The 17,997-nt window shown below is 33.0% G+C and overlaps 3 protein-coding genes and 1 pseudogene across 3 annotated transcripts; 3 read left to right on the forward strand and 1 right to left on the reverse strand.

Annotated features, from left to right (window-relative positions):
• Positions 1-2,158: 2,158 nt before the first annotated feature.
• Positions 2,159-4,786, forward strand: LOC142534408 (la-related protein 1C-like). The gene is made up of 6 exons (XM_075641280.1): positions 2,159-2,548; positions 2,737-3,289; positions 3,377-3,524; positions 3,623-3,713; positions 4,383-4,454; positions 4,745-4,786. Exons 1-6 carry the CDS (start codon positions 2,159-2,161, stop codon positions 4,784-4,786), a joined length of 1,296 nt encoding a protein of 431 aa, XP_075497395.1.
• A 5,260-nt stretch (positions 4,787-10,046) lies between these two features.
• On the reverse strand, positions 10,047-11,435 carry LOC142534409 (NEP1-interacting protein-like 1; annotated as a pseudogene).
• A 148-nt stretch (positions 11,436-11,583) lies between these two features.
• On the forward strand, positions 11,584-12,032 carry LOC142534410 (F-box protein At4g35930-like). Its single transcript, XM_075641281.1, has 2 exons — positions 11,584-11,708; positions 11,771-12,032. The coding sequence occupies exons 1-2, from the start codon at positions 11,584-11,586 to the stop codon at positions 12,030-12,032; spliced, it is 387 nt and encodes a 128-aa protein (XP_075497396.1).
• A 3,057-nt stretch (positions 12,033-15,089) lies between these two features.
• On the forward strand, positions 15,090-17,673 carry LOC142534411 (uncharacterized). The gene is made up of 7 exons (XM_075641282.1): positions 15,090-15,203; positions 15,254-15,402; positions 15,829-16,098; positions 16,304-16,451; positions 16,569-16,640; positions 17,243-17,314; positions 17,605-17,673. The coding sequence occupies exons 1-7, from the start codon at positions 15,090-15,092 to the stop codon at positions 17,671-17,673; spliced, it is 894 nt and encodes a 297-aa protein (XP_075497397.1).
• The last annotated feature ends 324 nt before the right edge of the window (positions 17,674-17,997 follow it).

Raw genomic sequence — 17,997 nt, forward strand, 5'->3', positions numbered from 1 at the left:
TATATTAAATATCAGGATCGACATCTAACGTACAACATTCTAAAATAAATTTTTTATTCAAGGCAAAAACTTGTGTGAGACGGTCTCATGGGTCGTATTTTTGAGACGGATCTCTATTTGGGTCATCCATGAAAAAGTATTATTTTTATGCTAAGAGTATTACTTTTATTGTGAATATGAGTAGGGTTGACCCGTCTCACAGATTAAGATCCGTGAGACGGTCTCACATAAGACTCACTCTTTATTCAATAAATAACTTAACACTCTAAGAAATAAGAGGAGAAAAATGTAATTTATTAAGTTTTGATAGTGTATCTCACTTGATTTGTTAGATTAATAATCAAATAGTTATCTAAAAAATTGGATCTTAAATCGGATCAAAATGATTATTAAAACATCTTAAAATTTTAACCAAATTGGATAAGTGTTTGACTATTAATTATCATTGTTTAATCCACTCAACCAAACACACCCTTAGAATATACTTTGAACCTTTCCTATTTTAAATTGATTTTCCATAAACAAAGAACATTTTCATTTACCTAAGAATACAGAGAGAGGGATTCATTTCCTTGTACTAAAATTGTGCTATGATAACGGTACGGTTTATATTTTGTTTTAAGAGGCACTTTAGGTTTTGTATTTCATGATTCCGGGACAAATAACAATATTTAATAAAAATATTACCACCGCTAAATTTTTAAATGGATGAGCTTATTGAGGACTTCTGAAAACATGTCTTTGATATTTCTTCTTATATAGAAAATTGAACACTTAAATGAGTTTATAATGACATAAAATGCACTCTTAAAAAATCGGTTTTGCCATTTTCATAAAATAAGAGCAAATACGAAGTTTGTTAGTTGATATAAGAGTTCGTTATGTTGTGGCGTTTACATGTGCATGAGATGTGATAGAATAATATTAGATACAATCATCAACAGGAACACAAAAAAATAAGTGATTTTAGAACAAAATGCTACGTGTGTACCATGAATAATCTTATACGACAAAAATCAACTCTTGAACATGTTGAAATCACCTCTATATTCTAGATAGCAGTGCATAGATGAATCAGACCATAATAATAATTCTTAGGGTTGAACTAGTGACAAATACTTGTAGAGCCAATTTTTTCTAATAATTTTTGGGCTTGAATCAATTAGTACATAAATTATTTAGAACAATTATTACATGTCAATTGACAAAAAAAATCTATTTAGTTTAACGTAGATTTCTATCATGATTTTTATTTAATTAAAAGAATATTTTTGTCAATTGATTTAGAATGATTAAAGCAAATTATAATCTCTATATTATCTAAGAACAGAAGTAACACTCATGTTCTTATTCTCACCATATTTTCAAATTTTGAACATCCAATCCTTATCTATATTTTTGAAAGTATAGTTATGTTATACATTAATTATTATTTATTTAAAGTATGGTATTAAAGATAAATCGGCTATTTTTTTAGGAAAAAATTAATATGACAATAGTAAATATTTTATTCTTATTTAGATTATTTATTTTTTAGTAATTTTAGAGTAAGTTTTTGTTTTTCTTATCTAATCTTGTATTTGAGTTTATTTAATTCTATCAAAATTTTCTAGCAAAAAGTTAATGTGAAACAATTTGAAATACAAAGATAAGATCTTCTTAATGATAATTTGGAGATAAATTATATCATCATATGTCAAAATTTTAAAAGTAAAACTTGATATAAATCACCTTATAAATCATTAAAGATTTTTCGATTTTTAAAAACATAGGCTTTGTTTTATAATAAAAGATATCGGATTTTAAATATCGATTATTTACTTCTTTGTTTTTTTTTCGAGATATAAAATATTATTTGTTCCGATATATAAATAAATAAAATTAACCTTTATCTTTTTATCTTGATACTAAATACGTATATCCTAATTAAATCCGAGCTGTAATTATATTTGTCGTAGGAAACTAATTCCCCGCTTCATTGCTCTATATATATGCGGGGAGACTAGAACACTGCACTTTTATTTGCTTCCGAACAAGAAAACGGGCGGAGATAGGCGATTTCGATTTCGAGTGGGAATTTTTGGGTTTTCTTTAATCGATTCGATTGTGTTGGTGGGTTTGATGTTCAGTTGCCTGACCTATTTTTTTGTTTTCTGCAATGGCTACTGCTTCTGACTCCTCCGCCTCTGTTCAATCTGTAAATTCTGTTATTGATCGCCATTCACGGCTCGCGTCGCCTTGTTCATGTTCGAGTATCTCTGATCAGAAGCACGTTTTGCCTTCTGAAATTTTCCTAAACCAATTAATCGCACCACCTGCTAGTTTCTTGGCCGAGGATGGTCAGGCTGAGGGAAGTGAGAATGTTGGTGTAACCAAGAAGTGTGTTTGGAACAATCCTGCTAATGGTGTTGCTCCGCAGGTTGGTGCTTTGATGGGGACAGCATCTTGGCCTGATTTCTCCAAATCAGCTCGTGCTTCCACGAAGGCTTCTTCGAGTTCGACTGATTCTCTTGAAGAACTCTCTCACGAACCAATCATTCTGTCACAGGTTTATTATTTCTGTCATTGTTGTTCTCTATATTTTGGCCCTTTTAATCTACCTGTTCAATTTATCTGATGTTCTTAGTTGCTTGGGTTTTATTATATATGCTTCTAGTGCTATTATGAACTCGATGATCAAGTTTTCGTACAAGTTAGACTGCTTTCCTTACGAAATTTTCTTTTTGTGAATAATAGGGGACGTCAGTTGACTCTTGGTCTTCACAGGAAGTAGCAACAAATTCAGCTTCGAACCATGAATCTCCTATCCGCCAGTGTTCTCCGGAGCTAGGTGGTGACAGGACAAGTCACAGAAACATAACAGCCAACGGCAGCTTTTCTCAAGCACCAAATTCACACAGTTCTGTGGTTGAAGCGTCTCCTTTTAAGCCAGTGAAGTCCAGCATCTCTTCGGGGGTATCTCCTAGGGACAACACACGTTGGGATGTTGGACAGAGAGGAGGATCTCACAGTGGGCATGAGCCACACCATCCGCGTGGTCCTTTTAGAAGGAACAACAGTGGACCGCAACTTCAAGGGAATGGTTCTTCTAATCATGGCCATGGTAGCAAACGATACCAGGAACGTTGGATTGATGATTGGAGCTATAACCATCAATCTTTTGGCAGCAGAGTAAACCTTGCACCCCAGCAGAGTGTCGCCTCTCGGCCCTTCATACGTGGTCCAGTTTCAAGTGCTCCTTTTATTCCTCCACCTCCCCTGTGGGTGCGCGGCCCTATGGTCCCCCAGTGTTCTACAATGGTGAGGTTTGCTGCTTTGAGATACTTGCTTCTGTAGATTATCTTGCGTGCTAATTATATTTTGTTTCAATTTGCAGATGCTTCATCTTTTACGTATTTTGCTCTTGGACCCCACCCAGGTTCACCCGGGCACATGCCTATGTTTCCATATGCACCAATGTCGTCTCCCATACCTGATCCTCACTTGCCTTCCAAAATTGTGAAACAGATAGATTATTATTTTTGGTATGTTATTTTTGTTATGCATACTAAATGATTCATCCGCTCATTGCTGTCTATTTGCGCATGGTATCAACGCTTGGATTTTCACATGTATCTTGCAGTGATGATAATTTGGTGAAGGACACATATTTGCGCCAGAAAATGGATGTGGATGGATGGGTTCCCATAAACTTAATAGCAAGCTTTAAGAAAGTAAGTCGGTCAAATTAATGAAAAATTTCCTGCTTATGCTTATTCTTTATCCATTTATCTAAACTTAAACTTGCGATTCTTTTTGATTGTTGGTACATAGAAGAGAAATTTTGAGGCTCTAGATCAGAAAGTTGAAAATATCAAAAGCTTGATTCTTTAATTGGAATTTAGTGAGCAATATAGGTTAAGAATTTTGAAATGTTTCGGTTTTGTTAGATTATTCTTGGATGAAATAAAATGACAATTGATATCTAACTGTAATACGCTTGAGTTTATCAGAAGATTTATTGATATGGAAATGGTAAATTTGTATGACCAAGAATGCACATTAGAATCATGGTACACTCTTTTTAGTTGGTTTCATTAGGTAACAATGATACTATTTTGAGAATGAAGTAGCTTGGACGGGTTAGTTATTCATGTAAGTTGTCTTTGGAGTGGAATTTGGAGATGCCTGATCGGATCAAAATCATCTCTGGCTGAAAATCTTGCCTGCCATGATTTGAAACACCAAATCGACTGTTAGTGCTGCCATTTAACCTCTTATCATAGTCACAGAGGCAGCTGGATATTTTATGGCTGATCATATCAAACTTTTTAAATGATTTGCCACCTATTACGATGAGACTTAACTATGAATACTAATATTATACATTCTCAATTTTTCAGATTAGGGAGCTGACAGACAATGTCCAACTTATATTGGATGCTTTGCGAGCTTCGAATGTGGTGGAAATACAGGTGAAATGTATCGCATATTTGATCTTCGCAATACCACTTTTCTTATAGTAAATCTTTTACTAGTAGTGTAGTCCAAAATTTTACTGAAAAAACAAGTGAATATGCGATTAACTTATGAGCAAAATCTGTTAATATCCCCTTTTCAGCTTTCTCATGCGACTTGTTCTATATATCTATAGACTTGTTATCCTTTGGGTATTTTGTAGACATTTCATCCCACGACATGCACTTTAGATAGAGTATTGGTGGTTTCTAACTCATCTAGGCGATTTTTTTTCTTACTCTTGCAGGGAGAAAAGGTGAGGAGGAAGGGTAATTGGAGAAATGGATAATGCCAACCTTCTTGTATTCTACATGATCAAGTCCTCAATTTCTTTAATGAGCAATATAGGTTAAGAAGTAAAATCATTGAACGAGGAAACAACTGGTTCTTTAGTGGTTTTTTTAAAATACAATTGTGCATTTTACGATGTCCTTTTACCAAGTACTCTAATATTTTGCCAAAAATATTAATTTCCGTCAAAATGTTATTTCTAAAAAAGAAAAGATATATCATTAATATTGAAATATATGTACTACAATAAATGATAATTTCAATTATTGTTTGTATTGATTATATCAATTCATTTAGTTCAAATTTGAATTTAATTCATTTTTATATTAATTCAAATATAATTTATATAATATATTTTTATTCAAATTGAAACTAAACTTTATTGAAAATATAAACTAAATTAAAAATTTTTACATTGATTATATCAATCAATTTAATTTGTGATATGATTTGTGTTACTATGATATATTTAATTTTTATTACAAACTGTATAAATAAATTTTAAACACAAATGATTACAATGTTATATATATATATATATAATTTTGATATCCTGCACACCTACGTGCACACCTCTGTGAGCACCGATGAGGTGTCACTCATCCATTCGATGTGTAATTTTTCTATATTTCATCACATCCAATAGATGAGTGACACCTCGTCGGTGCTCACAAAAGTGTGTACGGTAGGTGTGCAGGATATCAAAATTAATTATATGTGTGTGTACTGTAATAAATGATCACTTTAATTATTGTTTGCATTGATTATATCAATTCATTTAATTCAATTTTGAATTTATTTAATTTTTGTATTAATTCAAATGTAATTTATGTATTATATGTTTTTTATTTTTTTACTCAAATTGAAACTAATCGAAGATAGCCTAAATTGGGGCAATCCATGGTATTTTTCGATTTCTAGATAATTCAATGTTAAGTGTTGTACAATTATGCCAAGGAAATGGGAATCATGCTGGCTGCGGATCAACTTTTGAAAACTAGATAGATATCGAGCACATAATTAAACAAGAATAAAATGTTATAAAATATTTTGAAATATATTATACAGATGGATTTATTTATATATTTCGAGCATGTTTTAGTTTGATATTTTTGAGTATAAGAATAATGTGGGAGCATGTTTTAGTTTGATATTTCGGAGAATATATCACCCAAATAAATCATATACTCTTGCTAATATACTATCCTCCAAAAATTAGATTTACTAGTATTTATCCATTATATACTATCCTCCAAAAATTAGATTAACTTATGAGCAAAATCTGTTAATATCCCCTTTTCAGCTTTCTCATCCGTCTTGTTCTATATATCTATATATCCTTTGGGTATTTTGTAGACATTTCATCCCACAACATGCACTTTAGATAGAGCATCGGTGCTTTCTAACTTATCTAGGCGATTTTTTTCTTACTCTTGCAGGGAGGAAAGGTGAGGAGGAAGGGTAACTGGAGAAAATGGATAATTCCAACCATCATGTTTCCTACCGGATCAAGTCCTCATTCTCTCAATATTTCTAGTCTGCATATACATGATGAAAAGACAAACACGTAGTTTCTAGCGATACTATTATCATAGGTGGGGACTTTGAACACAACAACTCTATATTTTAGGCTGCTTTTCAGAGTTTGTGGTGGTCTCTAACTCATCTAGGCGATTTTTTTTCTTACTCTTGCAGGTAGAATAGGTGAGTAGGAAGGGTTACTGGAGAAAATGGATAATGCCAACTATCCTGTATTCTACAGGATCAAGTCCTCAATCTCTCAATATTTCTAATCTGCATATACATGATAAAAAGACTAACACAATTTCTAGCTATATTTTAGCCACCGTCGGAAGATATTGGTTTACTTCCACTTATTTCTTATAGTCGTTGGTAATTTAGTTGGATTCGTGATTGTCCAGAGTCTATTGCCTCTCTTTTTTTATTTTTTTTCCCCAGAAACATCTTATATTATATTGAAATATTGGATATGAATATTTTCTGTTTGGTTTTTATGTAATTTATTTTTACTAATTGCATCTTTATCACTGCGAAAATTATAGATATTTTCAATAAATATATTTGAAAATCTATAAAGTAAGACTAAAGAAAATATTTCATCTAACCCACATAGCGATTAATGTGGCCACGAGCATTAAATAATATATTTTTTGTTATAATATAAATTGTTACGGTGAAAATAGTTTGAATCATACTCAAAATTAGTTTACTACGTACGTTTTGGTTTTGAGCCGAGTATGATATTTTTGAAATTATATATAATGGATCAACACTAGTAAATCTAATTTTTGGAGGATAGTATATTAGCAAGAGTAAATGATTTATTTGGTGATATATACTCCGAAATATCAAACTAAAACAAGCTCCAACATTATTCAAGCTCAATATCAAACTAAAACATGCTCGAAATATATAAATAAATCCATCTGTACAAATATATTTCAAAATATTTTATAACATTTATTCTTGTTTAATTACGTGCTCGATATCTATCTAGTTTTCAAAAGTTGATCCGCAGCCAGCATGATTCCCATTTCCTTGGAATAATTGTACAACACTTAACATTGAATTTTCTTGAAATCGAAAAATACCATGAATTGCTCCCATTTAGGCTATATTCGACTAGTCGTTTAACAGAAGCTTTCGAGCGTGAACAGTGAGGTGCACTGGGCAAGTGCGTGCGTGCGTGCATGCATTGCAAGGCTAAGCGTGCTTGTCTTCGGACGATAACCCCTCGAACGAGGGCTTGCAACTTCACCAGACTTTTCTGAATGCCTTTCTAGCCTGTATAAATATATGCAAACATGCATTATGTTATCATAAGTAATATATGGTTTAGGGCATGTTTGTCCAATAAGTCTGACCAAAATAGATTTTGATTATCTGTTTATTAAAAGTAGGAATTACTAAAATAATTTGTCATTGTCCGTATTTGGAATCATTTTTTCGCCTGAGTGCTGCCATGTTTTCAAACGTATGGATAATATTCAATACTATGTTATGAGATACAAAGGAAGACAAGTTATTACATTAATGAACAAATTTTGACTCATAAACTAATCAAATTTCAATTCAAGCCAACTTACAAGATCATTTTCGTCTTTCTCTAACAAAATTCTCTCTATATCTATATATGTTTGCGCGCGAAGTAAGTAAGACAACCATATCTTCTCTTGACAAGAAATCTGTACCCATAGTCCCTTCATACAAGATGTTGCTTTTTCATTGCTGAATCTTCCTTTTGTTGTTGTTGTGCACAATCACAATACTAGAACGCGTTTCGTGATCGGATGATGACGTGGAAAAGTTTTTTTCACGACGATTCGAGATAGAGGTTTTTTTCCGTTTCCTGTAATGAAACCCATTTGGCTGTCGCTTTGAGATTAAGAATTGTTAAATGTTGGGACTATTCAAGAGTAGAGAGGGGAATGAGTTGAGTGGGTAGCATGTTCTTCTATCATCGTGCATGGATGAATTGTTGGGTCTTTTGTCGTGTATCTCTCGCGAAATACCTATATTGCCCTTGCTAAACACGTTTGTTTTGGATTTCACGGTGGTTCTTAGTTCATATTTCAGGTATGGAACTGAAATTTGAATCAAGAAAGATTTTAAAGTTTGAAATCGGTCATTTTTTTTGTAGGGAAAAAAATAAACTTTTCGATCTATTAACTTGTTACATTTTGAGTTTTGATCGACTAAATAGTTAAAATTTTACTTTAGTATAACTTCAAATAAATTGCTAACAATACCGAATTTTTTTTTGTAAAGATTGAATTATTATTATTATTTTTTTTTGAAAAGATTGAATTAGTTTTGGTCTTATCAATGACATGTATTTTGGACCTTCATACAGAAGTAATTGCGTAACTATGCAATATTTTGTGAAAAGTAAAAATAATTTCAACGTCTCGATACCATAAAGATTTGAAGTTGTTTAAGAACAAATATGCATTTGGACATATATTTTAAAATCGTTTTATAATTAAAAAGTAGTATGTTTCGATTTTTATCGTTACCTTTATTTCTAAAAATATAAAAAAAAAACTCTCAATTGTTCTTTGTAGAACACCTTTTTAAAAATATTTCACAAAAAATTTATCCAAACACATGCTTTTATTTTTTATTTGTAAAATACTAAAAATATTTGCTCAGCCGAGCCTTAATTTGTTTTGGTTCAGAAAATGTAGTTGAGATAATTTTCTCCTAATTTTTATTTTCGATTCCTTGAAAAAAAAAAAGAAGAAAAAGAACCGCTAATAAGATGAATATACTTTTTTTAAAGAAATTATTGCAAAATGAATGATAATGCATTCTTTTTCAAATCCAAAAAGTAAACAGTATAAAGTTGACTGTCCTACTTACGCAGTATTCTATCGATCATGTATGTATGGATTGGGAGGAGGACTCTCCATTCTCATTGATATATCATAAAAAAGTACTTTCATTTTATCTCTTTAGCTTAGGAAAGTTCTTTAAAAATACTAGGTTTCTCACGGACTGTAGGCAATTTTAGAATTCTCAAATTTTTCATATGATTGAATTGAAATGGTAGTTTGATTGCTCACTTTCTTGTTAGCCATTGGACTGTGAGAGATTTTTTTCATTACATGGTAAACAGGTGATTTCGATTGTCATAAAAGATAATCTGAAATCCGATGTTATAAATTAAAATACTTACACTTAATAGATTTTTTTTTTTAAAAAAAACAAGAATAAAGAGTTACACCAGATGAGCGTTAAAATTAAAATGGTTAGAAAGTGCAAAGCATGGTTGTGAATGAAGTGAAAATCAAGCAAGAAAAATTGAACTTTATTGATAAATAAACTATGGAACAATATTTATAAATGAATAAGAATGAAAATATATTATGCGCCTGTACTAATTTGCATAATTTACGATGATTTATAGGAATAGTCAAATTATCCACGTCATACAAGATGGATACGATACAATGCCATGTAACAACACAACTAGTGATGATAAAGAAAATACTAATAGCAAACAAACATTGTGTGTACGTAGGATCTGTGAGGGAATACAAACCACACCTCAAAATTTTCTTTACAAAATCGTGATCAAGCGCAGGAGACCGAACACGAAAGATGTTGCTCAGAAACTACATACATAGAGCTGCACCTAGCCAATCTAAAACTACGGATTTATTGAACAAATAGAGAGGCCGTATACGAGTAAGAGGATTCATCAAGCTGGTGTTTCTCGCCGTACAAAAAGAGCATCAAAATACTCTTCTACACAACGGGCAAGAACCGTGTCTCACCGGCCAAGAGTCGATGCAAGGTAGATGAAACAAGTGGTGACAATGAGGTAAACTTCGCACGGTCTCCCCTAGCTGAAAGTCCTGCGTATATTTAAAAGCATGGGACAGATTCTTCTAAATCAGTTCAACTTGTCGATAAAAGAAGTCTATATACAAAGAGCTCAAACTTTGGCCAACACTTGAATAATTACAATGGCCTCTTCTGAAATTAGGTGGATATAAATGAATACCCACAACGAGTGTAGATGTAGGATGTGTCGTATGCGTAATTGCTTTGTCATAGAAATTACGCAAATTTCATAAATGTCACTATATAGGCCAAAGTCAAGGTGCACTGATGTAGTTTATCTAACAAGAGACAGATAAAAAGGGAAAGAAATTAGAACAGTACCTGAAGGCAAACAGAACAAGAGACTCCCTCTCCGGAAGTATCAACAATGTCGTCTCTTGCAACCCTTATCTTTGGGAACTTTTCAACTGTGTCTACTAACAAACCATTTGCCCCGCCAGTGTCAAAATGTCGGGAACGTCTTCAAATGTTGTTTCTACAGCTCCCATCTGATTAACGAAGAAAATTTCGTAAGTCAAAAAAGTAAAAATACTGTCATCCCTATTTCAAAGAAAAGCAATCGAGCAGCATAATACCTGACTTTGCACGGCACTTAGCATAGCTGGACCAATACGCTCGCGGACAAGTCTGCCACTTAGAAGGCTCACTATCACATCAATCTGTACAGTCAGATTATTAGCTCCAAACTCAATCAGATTACTAAACATGCTATAAATCTCGAAGATTGAATGCCAGAATTATCACGTCTGCAATTGAATAGTATTGACTCAAGATTATTAATCCATTCAATAGATAAGACTTACCAAATACAGGAGACACTGTATCCCAGATTCATCGGACTGCCACAAAAGAAGTGATGATTCAAAGACTTCGATGGAGTAAACAGCACCGGATATGGCACCAACCGAAGCCCCTCTAACAAATCCACTTTCTGTCTCTTGGCCAATAAGCGCTCCAGTCATTGCTCCCAATATGGTACCAACTGCATAGCAGGGACAGCTCCTTCATTAGCATAAAGAATAATTCGAGAGAAAGTACTACTAAAGATCAACATCCCTCTAAAATTCGGTAGTCGCTGCGTGAGACGTTTCTGAAAAAAATAATCATAAGGTGATTGAAAAATCACCTTTAATCAACTCCAAAAACCTATACAGCACAAAATTCACATCCAAAATCCTACACCACACAATCACAAAGAAAATGAAAACTGCATCCTTGGGGTTCTCAGTATGAATGATGGTTTTCTTCACATTCTCTGTCACCCAAGGTCCAAACATAGCCTAAAATTATAATTTCTTTAAATGTTCTAAATCCCCAAATATGCTGAAAACCCCCAATTTGCGGGACATAGCAAAAACCTAAACCCTAAAACAATAAAAACCACGGGAGAACAAATCAATGTTAAGGAAAAAACACATTATAATTATGGGGTGGGTGAAACCACCAAACCCCTTGAATCGTGATAACCCACCTGCATTAGAAGCGTACGATCAAACCAAAATCAAGAAATTGAATCTACAACCACTCAAACCAAATGGTTCCAATATGCTGTTTGTACTTAAGAAGTCTACTACAAACAAAAAATGTTGAAACATATTGGAACCATTTGCAGCAAGGGAGGTGGAAAAGGAGTGTGGATTGGCAGTCCTCACTCACCCAAGGCACCTAAGCATGGCCCTCGTCCCCCTTCTCGTCTAAAATGCACTGAGATGCGCCAAATTGCAGCTGTTCTCTTCCAAGAATCCCCATTTTCTTCAAAATGTTTGGTGCCATCCTTTTTGCCGAAACCTGTCTGCAAATCCTTGGCTTCTAATAGAGCCCTATTCTACGAGGATGAACTGTGCCAAGCGGTTGCGCAAAACAATCTTCGTTGATTTTTGCTGTTTTCTGGTATTATTTTTGTTCCATATATGTGTATAGCTAGAACATTGGCATGATTGCTTTTGGTATAGTTTCTGGAGATTTGGAGTAGATTTCTATCATGATTTTTCTAGTCAGTTTAGGTGCTTGTGAATTTTGGGGCCTAAAGATTCTGTTGTCATAGGAAATCCGCCGAATCAATAAGTGGTTGAACTTCTAGAACTTAAATATCATCTTGACCGTCGGTTGAATTACTGTTTGAACAGTCTAAAACACCCTGTGGATCACCAACTACTACACCAACGTCGAACTGGTTCCAGGATACATCAAATCCTGCATCAACGTCCAATCTTAGTGGATTTGGAGAAAGAGGTTTTCAAACAAAAAACTTCTTCGGAAGTCATCTAACAAAGATATTGCCCAATCGATTCTGAATTCTCCCAACCGATTATAATGTGCTAGTGCATTAGTAGGGACAATAGATCTAACACAGTAGTCGATTTCAACTGGTTAATAAGACAAGACGAATCTTTAAAATATTTATTTAATTTCATGTTTTCTTATTCTATTAGGGTGTGTTTGGTACAAGTGATGAGATAAATAAATGATTAATTATGCTATAGATAATCAAACATTATGTGATACTATTAAGATTGTTTGGTTCAACATTTTGAATATGTGATTAGCTTTTAAATATTGAGTGAGTCTCATGTGAGACCGTCCCACGGATCATAATCCGTGAGACGGGTCAACTCTACCCATATTCACAATAAAAAGTAATACTCTTAGCATAAAAAGTAATACTTTTTCATGGGTAACCCAAATAAGAGATCCGTCTCACAAATACGACCCGTGAGACCGTCTCACACAAGTTTTTTGCGTATTAATAAATTAATATTATACCCTTGTTAAGTTTACTTATTTGTTGTGCTCAAAGCAATACATAATATTAGATAATAATAATAATAATGTTAATAATGACGATATTAATAATCTTTGAATTAATATGTGTAAATATCATAAAATTAAATATAATAAAAATAAAAATATTATTGATAAGCATAACCAACATTAAAATTTAGTTTTTATTATTTTATTAAAATATATACAAATAAATTATTTTTTTCAAAATAAAAATATATCTTTATATTTTTTAAAGTTTAAATCAAATTAAATAATAATGATATATATTAAATATCAGGATCGACATCTAACGTACAACATTCTAAAATAAATTTTTTATTCAAGGCAAAAACTTGTGTGAGACGGTCTCATGGGTCGTATTTTGTGAGACGGATCTCTATTTGGGTCATCCATGAAAAAGTATTACTTTTTATGCTAAAAGTATTACTTTTATTGTGAATATGAGTAGGGTTGACCCGTCTCACAGATTAAGATCCGTGAGACGGTCTCACATAAGACTCACTCTTTATTCAATAAATAACTTAACACTAGAAATAAGAGGAGAAAAATGTAATTTATTAAGTTTTGATAGTGTATCTCACTTGATTTGTTAGATTAATAATCAAAAAGCTTTAGGTTTGTATTTCATGATTCCGGGACAAATATACAATATTTAATAAAAATATTACCACCACTAAATTTTTAAATGGATGAGCTTATTGAGGACTTCTGAAAACATGTCTTTGATATTTCTTCTTGTATAGAAAATTGAACACTTAAATGAGTTTATAATGACATAAAATGCACTCTTATAAAAAATCGGTTTTGCCATTTTCATAAAATAAGAGCAAATACGAAGTATTTGTTAGTTGATATAAGAGTTCGTTATGTTGTGGCGTTTACATGTGCATGAGATGTGATGGAATAATATTAGATACAATCATCAACAGGAACACAAAAAAATAAGTGATATTTAGAACAAAATGCTACGTGTGTACCATGAATAATCTTATACGACAAAAATCAACTCTTGAACATGTTGAAATCACCTCTATATTCTAGATAGCAGTGCATAGATGAATCAGACCATAATAATATTCTTATGGTTGAACTAGTGACAAATACTTGTAGAGCCAATTTTTTCTAATATTTTTTGGGCTTGAATCAATTAGTACATAAATTATTTAGAACAATTATTACATGTCAATTGACAAAAAAATCTATTTAGTTTAACGTAGATTTCTATCATGATTTTTATTTAATTAAAAGAATATTTTGTCAATTGATTTAGAATGATTAAAGCAAATTATAATCTCTATATTATCTAAGAACAGAAGTAACACTCATGTTCTTATTCTCACCATATTTTCAAATTTTGAACATCCAATCCTTATCTATATTTTTGAAAGTATAGTTATGTTATACATTAATTATTATTTATTTAAAGTATGGTATTAAAGATAAATCGGCTATTTTTTAGGTAAAAATTAATATGACAATAGTAAATATTTTATTCTTATTTAGATTATTTATTTTTTTAGTAATTTTAGAGTAAGTTTTTGTTTTCTATCTAATCTTGTAGTTGAGTTTTATTTAATTCTATCAAAATTTTCTAGCAAAAAGTTAATGTGAAACAATTTGAAATACAAAGATAAGATCTTCTTAATGATAATTTGGAGATAAATTATATCATCACCATATGTCAAAATTTTAAAAGTAAAACTTGATATAAATCACCTTATAAATCATTAAAGATTTTTCGATTTTTAAAAACATAGGCTTTGTTTTTATAAATAAAAGATATCGGATTTTAAATATCGATTATTTTACTTCTTTGTTTTTTTTTTGCGAGATATAAAATATTATTTGTTCCGATATATAAATAAATAAAATTAACCTTTATCTTTTATCTTGATACTAAATACGTATATCCTAATTAAATCCGAGCTGTAATTATATTTGTCGTAGGAAACTAATTCCCCGCTTCATTGCTCTATATATATGCGGGGAGACTAGAACACTGCACTTTTATTTGCTTCCGAACAAGAAAACGGGCGGAGATAGGCGATTTCGATTTCGAGTGGGAATTTTTGGGTTTTCTTTAATCGATTCGATTGTGGTTGGTGGGTTTGATGTTCAGTTGCCTGACCTATTTTTTGTTTTCTGCAATGGCTACTGCTTCTGACTCCTCCGCCTCTGTTCAATCTGTAAATTCTGTTATTGATCGCCATTCACGGCTCGCGTCGCCTTGTTCATGTTCGAGTATCTCTGATCAGAAGCACGTTTTGCCTTCTGAAATTTTCCTAAACCAATTAATCGCACCACCTGCTAGTTCTTGGCCGAGGATGGTCAGGCTGAGGGAAGTGAGAATGTTGGTGTAACCAAGAAGTGTGTTTGGAACAATCCTGCTAATGGTGTTGCTCCGCAGGTTGGTGCTTTGATGGGGACAGCATCTTGGCCTGATTTCTCCAAATCAGGCTCGTGCTTCCACGAAGGCTTCTTCGAGTTCGACTGATTCCTTGAAGAACTCTCTCACGAACCAATCATTCTGTCACAGGTTTATTATTTCTGTCATTGTTGTTCTCTATATTTTGGCCCTGTTAATCTACCTGTTCAATTTATCTGATGTTCTTAGTTGCTTGGGTTTTATTATATATGCTTCTAGTGCTATTATGAACTCGATGATCAAGTTTTCGTACAAGTTAGACTGCTTTCCTTACGAAATTTTCTTTTGTGAATAATAGGGGACGTCAGTTGACTCTTGGTCTTCACAGGAAGTAGCAACAAATTCAGCTTCGAACATGAATCTCCTATCCGCCAGTGTTCTCCGAGCTAGGTGGTGACAGGACAAGTCACAGAAACATAACAGCCAACGGCAGCTTTTCTCAAGCAACCAAATTCACACAGTTCTGTGGTTGAAGCGTCTCCTTTTAAGCCAGTGAAGTCCAGCATCTCTTCGGGGGTATCTCCTAGGGACAACACACGTTGGGATGTTGGACAGAGAGGAGGATCTCACAGTGGGCATGAGCCACACCATCCGCGTGGTCCTTTTAGAAGGAACAACAGTGGACCGCAACTTCAAGGGAATGGTTCTTCTAATCATGGCCATGGTAGCAAACGATACCAGGACGTTGGATTGATGATTGGAGCTATAACCATCAATCTTTTGGCAGCAGAGTAAACCTTGCACCCCAGCAGAGTGTCGCCTCTCGGCCCTTCATACGTGGTCCAGTTTCAAGTGCTCCTTTTATTCCTCCACCTCCCCCTGTGGGTGCGCGGCCCTATGGTCCCCCAGTGTTCTACAATGGTGGGTTTGCTGCTTTGAGATACTTGCTTCTGTAGATTATCTTGCGTGCTAATTATATTTTGTTTCAATTTGCAGATGCTTCATCTTTACGTATTTTGCTCTTGGACCCCACCCAGGTTCACCCGGGCACATGCCTATGTTTCCATATGCACCAATGTCGTCTCCCATACCTGATCCTCACTTGCCTTCCAAAATTGGTGAAACAGATAGATTATTATTTTTGGTATGTTATTTTTGTTATGCATACTAAATGATTCATCCGCTCATTGCTGTCTATTTGCGCATGGTATCAACGCTTGGATTTTCACATGTATCTTGCAGTGATGATAATTTGGTGAAGGACACATATTTGCGCCAGAAAATGGATGTGGATGGATGGGTTCCCATAAACTTAATAGCAAACTTTAAGAAAGTAAGTCGGTCAAATTAATGAAAAATTTCCTGCTTATGCTTATTTCTTTATCCATTTTATCTAAACTTAAACTTGCGATTCTTTTTTGATTGTTGGTACATAGAAGAGAAATTTTGAGGCTCTAGATCAGAAAGTTGAAAATATCAAAAGCTTGATTCTTTAATTGGAATTTAGTGAGCAATATAGGTTAAGAATTTTGAAATGTTTCGGTTTTGTTAGATTATTCTTGGATGAAATAAAATGACAATTGATATCTAACTGTAATACGCTTGAGTTTATCAGAAGATTTATATTGATATGGAAACAATGATACTATTTTGAGAATGAAGTAGCTTGGACGGGTTAGTTATTCATGTAAGTTGTCTTTGGAGTGGAATTTGGAGATGCCTGATCGGATCAAAATCATCTCTGGCTGAAAATCTTGCCTGCCATGATTTGAAACACCCAATCGACTGTTAGTGCTGCCATTTAACCTCTTATCATAGTCACAGAGGCAGCTGGATATTTTATGGCTGATCATATCAAACTTTTTAAATGATTTGCCACCTATTACGATGAGACTTAACTATGAATACTAATATTATACATTCTCAATTTTTCAGATTAGGGAGCTGACAGACAATGTCCAACTTATATTGGATGCTTTGCGAGCTTCGAATGTGGTGGAAATACAGGTGAAATGTATCGCATATTGATCTTCGCAATACCACTTTTCTTATAGTAAATCTTTTACTAGTAGTGTAGTCCAAAATTTTACTGAAAAAAACAAGTGAATATGCGATTAACTTATGAGCAAAATCTGTTAATATCCCCTTTTCAGCTTTCTCATGCGACTTGTTCTATATATCTATAGACTTGTTATCCTTTGGGTATTTTGTAGACATTTCATCCCACGACATGCACTTTAGATAGAGTATTGGTGGTTTCTAACTCATCTAGGCGATTTTTTTTCTTACTCTTGCAGGGAGAAAAGGTGAGGAGGAAGGGTAATTGGAGAAAATGGATAATGCCAACCTTCTTGTATTCTACATGATCAAGTCCTCAATTTCTTTAATGAGCAATATAGGTTAAGAAGTAAAATCATTGAACGAGGAAACAACTGGTTCTTTAGTGGTTTTTTTAAAATACAATTGTGCATTTTACGATGTCCTTTTACCAAGTACTCTAATATTTTGCCAAAAATATTAATTTTCCGTCAAAATGTTATTTCTAAAAAAGAAAAGATATATCATTAATATTGAAATATATGTACTACAATAAATGATAATTTCAATTATTGTTTGTATTGATTATATCAATTCATTTAGTTCAAATTTGAATTTAATTCATTTTTATATTAATTCAAATATAATTTATA

This window comes from Primulina tabacum, unplaced genomic scaffold (assembly GCF_025594145.1).
Source record: "Primulina tabacum isolate GXHZ01 unplaced genomic scaffold, ASM2559414v2 Contig499, whole genome shotgun sequence".
NCBI classification, from domain to species: domain Eukaryota; kingdom Viridiplantae; phylum Streptophyta; class Magnoliopsida; order Lamiales; family Gesneriaceae; genus Primulina; species Primulina tabacum.